The sequence below is a fragment of the Puntigrus tetrazona genome, chromosome 9 (assembly GCF_018831695.1).
Source record: "Puntigrus tetrazona isolate hp1 chromosome 9, ASM1883169v1, whole genome shotgun sequence".
Taxonomy (NCBI): Eukaryota; Metazoa; Chordata; class Actinopteri; order Cypriniformes; family Cyprinidae; genus Puntigrus; species Puntigrus tetrazona.
In genome coordinates, this window is record NC_056707.1 from 9,185,051 (window position 1) to 9,191,252 (window position 6,202).

The following is a 6,202-nucleotide window of genomic DNA, read 5'->3' on the forward strand; positions in this document are numbered from 1 at the left end:
AGAAGCAGCTGGCTTTAAAAACGCAACATTTTTTAACCTTCATTAGTCTGCTTTCTAAATATAGTAGATACTATGTGTGTTCTTTTGTTGTCATGTAATTATTTTCTTTAAGATATTAATTATTAAAGGCACAAATTGTCAAAGGGCTGTGATCCGGGTGCTTAACGTCTGTTTTGGACCTGTGATGTGCTTGGCTAGGGTTTGTCTGAGATCCGGGATTTGATAATATAGGGTTTTCCCAGCAAATTTCCAGAAGCTCCTTTTGGTTTGTCTCTTTTCAAATGGCAGTTTAGAGATGGGAGAGATGGTCCAGCTGAGCTCAATGGAGTGTTAATGGTGTGGCGTGGCTTTTGAGAACAGCTCTTATGCTAATGACAGAACCATTCCAACATTTCCAAATGAACAAAATGCAGCACCGAATGCTCTATTTTTACTGGCCTCTTACTGTGAGAGCAGACACTGAAAAATAACCATAAACCTTAAAGGCTGATGCAGGGTACTTCACACCTCATTGGACTCTTTAGAAATGATAATTTTAGCCCACTGTGTTAAACATGAGTTAAGCCATTACAATATAAACCTTGTGAATATCTATGTTCTGCCACTGTGGTTTATAGTTTCTTTAGGGCTGCTAACTTGCTTCTGTAGCCTGATGATTATTCATCAAGCAGAAGACCACAACTTGAGGACTGAAATCTTTGCATTGCAAACAGAGGTCAAAAGTGCATGTCTTCATACAGTATCAGCAGTAATCCTTAAGAAATTTACAAAATCAAAAGGTAAAATAACCTTTGTCATCATTGTATTAATGGGAATGTTCCTCTTTTCTTTCATTTCATGCATATAAAAAGTACAGATCTTAAGAGTTTTGCATTGTGATAATCTTTAATTATTCTTTAATTATGTGACGGCTTCTCCATTGCAACATTTGTTATATTGAGTTTAATTTATGCTGTTTTAATTTTAGGTGAGAGCGTTTTTATTTGCATTTTAAGAAATTACTGTATTGCACTGATGTGACTCATAATGGAAAATATTGTTTATAATAAAACTAAAACTTCCAAGACATGTCTTTTGTTTTAATTCTTTTGATTTGTGGGAGATTTTGATAGGTTTTGCCAAGACCCATTAAAAATGTTTTTCCTCATACCAGTGTAAAACACTACATTTATATAATTTTAAATTTTATATCTTCAGACTACTTTAACTTCTTTTGCTTGCTATCTGATGCAACAACAGAAATCCCAAAGGACGGCCAATTCTGTCCCTTTGTAGGTTGATGGGTGTCTTGTATCAGCAGTTGCTTAAAACGCCAAAGAACACAGATGTTCTTAAAATTACAGACCCTCTCCTCAGCCGTTCTGTTCAGCAGGAGATCAGGTGGAGCTTTTGTTTTGGTAACTTGACAGACCTTCACTCCACTTCAGCTCTACCCCACCCCCACTGAGAGATTGGGGTGGAGGGTGTGTGTGTGTGTGTGTAAGTACGGCCACTGGAGAGAAGTAAGACGACACTGTCAGACCTCATTAAAATTTGTGATTTTTAGGTTTTATTATGAAACAGAAGTAAAAATGCAACATTTGTGACATGATTAAATTGCAACCCCTTTTACATAGTTTTTTGGTTTTCTTTTTTTACTTTACAGTGTTAGCTACCATTTCAATAAATTAAAAAAAAAAGCTTATAGGAGAATAGGAAAAGCTAAGTGCACGCACACACACACGCAAACAATGAACTATGTACAAATAATTTACAATACACGTTCAGAATCAGACAAAAGACTATGCAACAGTTTGGTAACATTTTCTGATAAGAACTTCTGTAAGTACAGACTTTGTCAAGGCTCTGCCTTTTAGGTCATGCAGTAAAAAGTAAAAAAAAAAAAAAAAAAAAACACAAAAAAATAATAATAATTTAAGTAGTTGAATAAAACGTGTTACAAAATAGCAATTAGCACAATGAGTTTACTATATACAAAAAGTGTAGTAAAAAGTCTTGTCGTACAAAAAAAAAAAAAAAAAGCTTAGTCATCCACATAGAAAAGTTTTATGTACAAAGTGCCCATTAACTGGACAGGACACTAGATGACTCCGACTCAGTAGATACTGATGATATAGGACCCCTTTTCTTGGTCAGCATCTTGTGACTTGATCTACTGCTGATGCTCAGAGCGTTGCGGGCGGATTTACTGAATTTGACTCCCAGGAAAGCATAAAGGATGGGGTTGAGACAGCAGTGGAAATATGCAAGCGCCTCAGTAAAAAAGATCCATTTCTCCAGACCCTGCTCCAGGAAGCAGCTGTGAGATATGACATTCAACATCACCAGAGCGTCCACCAGGATGCCGCCACAATAAGGCAACCAGCAGATGAAGAAGCAGAGGATGAGGATGATAGTTGTCTTCAGTGCCTTCCTCTTCAGGGCCTGCCCCTTGGAGTTCTTGGACAGTTTTGAGATGATGATACAGTAGCAGGTCAGAATGATCAGCCCAGGCAGTAAAAAGCCAAAGATGATGTGCTGGAAACGGAAAGTAGCCTTCCACGCGATGTTCGCTTTCTGTGGGTAGGTGAGCTCGCATATCGTATTCATGCCCGTATTGTGGACTTTGGCGAAAACCAGATCGGGCACGGTGAGCATGGTCGCTGGTAGCCAAACTCCGAGGTAGATCACCTTTTCTGCGAGCAACCTCCTAAAGTTCTGGCTGTTTGTGGCACGGACTACCGCAAGGTACCTATCCAGGCTGATGAAGGCCAGAATCAGCACGCTGCTGTACAGATTCAGAGTGTAGATTACGTTGACAGTGACGCACAGAAATCCTCCAAAAAGCCATCCGCTAGCCGCATCCACAGCCCAAAAGGGTAACGTGAGAACAAACAGGAGGTCGGCGATGGAGAGATGCAACCTGTATTTGTCCGTCATGTTCTTTGACTTCTTCTGGAAGCCCATCACAAGCACCACAAGTCCATTGCCAATGATCCCCAGGACAAATATAATCCCATAAACAGTAGGGAGGAAGATCTTCTGGAAGTCATTGCTGACTGATAGGTCACATAATTCGTCAAAGTCAAAGTCTCCAGATCCGGAGTCTGAGCTGTTGTCTAAAACAATGTGCTGGAGAAAATAACAATACATAAATTAATTTACATCAAACATTGTCAATTACAAATACACTTAAAAACAAATATTTATTCAATATATATCTTAAAACAACATGCACAACCTATATGATAAAACGTCACAAGTTTGCAAGACACATTAACAACAGACTAAGCCTTATCAATACGTATTTAATCATAAATCAGACTACAGAGGGTTTTACATTTGTCCTAAATCAACTTACATCGTAAAAATCCATGTTGTTCAAAGAGATGAAAGCAAAAAGCGCGCAAAAAGTCTCCACACGCTTCAGTCAACGGATCGTCACCTCCAGCAGCTTTTAAATAGTCCTCCGCGAAGCGATACGCCCCTTTTTATTCATTAGGGGCGGGGACGTGGGCGGAGTTCAGCAAGGCGGCGTTCTCGAGAGCCCTATTATGAATGCACGCTTCTTCAAGTGGCCATTGACAACCTTTTTGTTTGCTTGTTTGTTTGTTTCACTCGTGCCAGGTACTAAAATAATTTGTACACAGACTTTTTGCTGCTATCAATGCCGCTGCTTGTAATACAAATCCAAAAAGATAGATAGATAGAGAGATAGATAGATAGATAGATAGACAGACAGACAGACAGACAGACAGACAGACAGATAGATAGATAGATAGATAGATAGATAGATAGATAGATAGATAGATAGATAGATAGATAGATAGATAGATAGGCAGGCCTATCACAAATATACCACAAATATTGTAATGACTAAGCAAGTTTATTTCTATTCATTTTAAAACTGATTACGTATTACTTTTATTATTATTTCAATTTAATAGCCTATCTGATGTCATCTTATTTATTTGCAAAGCAGCTACGAGGGGGATAATGAGGAGTCAGACAGTCGTTATCGCAAATTAATTCCCTTAAGACAATAGTGGCTGGTATTGTGTTGGGTTCCTGATCATCTGTCAGGGTTTATTTTGTCTTAAAGAAACAGTTCACTCCAAAAAATAGCTGACAAAACAAAACAAATAACAATTATTAACACAAAAAGTTTACAAGAAAACGAAAAACTAAACTCACCCTCAGATGATTCAAGATACAGATGAGTTTGTTTCTTAATCAAAACAGATTTGTAGAAATGTACACTTGCTCAGCGGTGGATCCTCTGCAGTGAATGGGTGCCGCCAGAATAAGACTCCAAACATCACAATATAATGGAAAATATAAAGCTAAGTTATATTTGAATACGTTTTCAGCAGATTTTGATTTTGGGGAAAACTATTCCTTTAAAGACCATCTGACTCTACATTATTCCTTACATATTTATTTAATCAGATCAACTGTAGTGAACTTTCCCACAACCTAAAATGTCCTCCCAGACACCCAGCCAGTTTTGTTTATGATCACATCATGTTTCTTGGGTGAAGAACAGTGTGAAGGCCGTTACTTGTGGTGGCTTTAGGCTTTGTAGTGTGATTTACTAGATGACGGGTCTCCTCTGGTCCTCTTTGCAATTTGTTTCGTGCAAAACTCTGATTGTTGAAGGAACCGTGAGTGATGAAAGAAGAAGGTCACGCAGTCACTTCCATCATATGCCTAGACTAACATTTCATGACAGATCCAGACTCTCTGTGACTCTACTAAATCTCAGCAATGACAGAATCGCATTTCTTTGAAACATGAGACACTTATTTAAGTGATTTATTCATTCATTTTTGAGCAACATCTTTGCCATCCAGTCTTCTTAGGTTTCTTGTACTGTTTGTTGTTATGTCCGTCCTCTCATTAGGTCGATCCCTAATGGTGCTCTTAGCGTTAGAGCCCTGTGGACCTCACAGATGGAATTCCTCCATCCATTGTGTTACTGTGAAACATCAACAGCATGGGCCTCTGGTGAGTAATGGATACGGAATGAAGGTGACTCAGGAAAAATATAAGTAGATGTAAAAGTGGCCACTGACAGATGAAGACATGAGAGAATTTTTATGCACTTTTTCTTAAGGATCGTGTAACTGTGTCCAATAACAATAAACACTTGATCCTACATACCTTACAGTTCAGGCACTTAAAGGTCTAGAGCTTATAATATAAATCACTCAGCGAATATGCCTTTCTGTACTTATATATTATTCTTACTGTATAATAGATCAGGAAGGCAAAGCTTATAGTGGCAACTGCACATTACATAATGCTTAATATGGAAATGTTACGACATGAAATATTTAAGCTCCTCAACTGTTTCTAGGTCAATAATCTAATACATTTGCAACATTTATTGCTGTGATTTTCAATTAAAAGCACATTAAATTAGAAAAATGCGAACTATGAGCATTTTCACAAGTGGATTCAAACTCAAACTCCAACGTGGAAAGCTAAAACAGGTTTTGACAGGTCATTCCAAGCTGATTTATTAACTTGGCAATGCCTCCATGTTTTGTTTTCTTTCAATTATATGAGTGAGGGTCAGGTCAGGAGGATGTGTTTCGCTAACCAGAGCTAGAACCCCCCCCTGTGAAATATAAGATACCCTGTCCTGAGAGCACTAAACACAATCTGTCTGTATATGCCGCCTGTACTCGGAATACAAAGGATCCGTGTGCTGTTTAGAATTCAAATAAAAAGTGTGAAGAGCGGCAAGGGAGCTAAGAAGCAGGGAATGAGCATGGAAATAAGGTAAAAGAATGCAGCAGAGATAAAGAACGAAATGTGTAAAGCCTCCAGAGAGTAAACAATGCTTGTTTTGCAGCCACGACTCATTCATGGCCGTCAGCAAGCTTGCAAAGGATCACATTCATAATAATATGAGGGTTGAAGGATCGGCTCTGCTTCATAAGATAGCGCTTTTTGGAAAATATGCAACGATACATAATTAATCATACAATTCTGAGCTAGGGGGTTTCCAGCTATTACGACCCAGCTGTTTGTGTGGGGACTGTTGAGATTTTGGGGCTTTGATCTGACATTAAAAACCTCAAGCAGGTTGAACTGTTGTTTTTCATCCTGATTTGCTTTTTTAAAAGTCAAATTTACAGGTACTGCATCACATTGTTACAGTACAGAAATGATTCATTTGCATGAAAGAAAACAGCAAACAAACAGAAAATGATCC

At 38.3% G+C, this 6,202-nt stretch overlaps 1 protein-coding gene across 1 annotated transcript; it reads right to left on the reverse strand.

Annotated features, from left to right (window-relative positions):
- Nucleotides 1–1,526: 1,526 nt before the first annotated feature.
- On the reverse strand, nt 1,527–3,424 carry cxcr4b (chemokine (C-X-C motif), receptor 4b). Its single transcript, XM_043249599.1, has 2 exons — nt 3,341–3,424; nt 1,527–3,111 (listed from the first exon to the last, which is right to left on the reverse strand). Exons 1-2 carry the CDS (start codon nt 3,353–3,355, stop codon nt 2,065–2,067), a joined length of 1,062 nt encoding a protein of 353 aa, XP_043105534.1. The 5' UTR covers nt 3,356–3,424; the 3' UTR covers nt 1,527–2,064.
- Nucleotides 3,425–6,202: the final 2,778 nt, after the last annotated feature.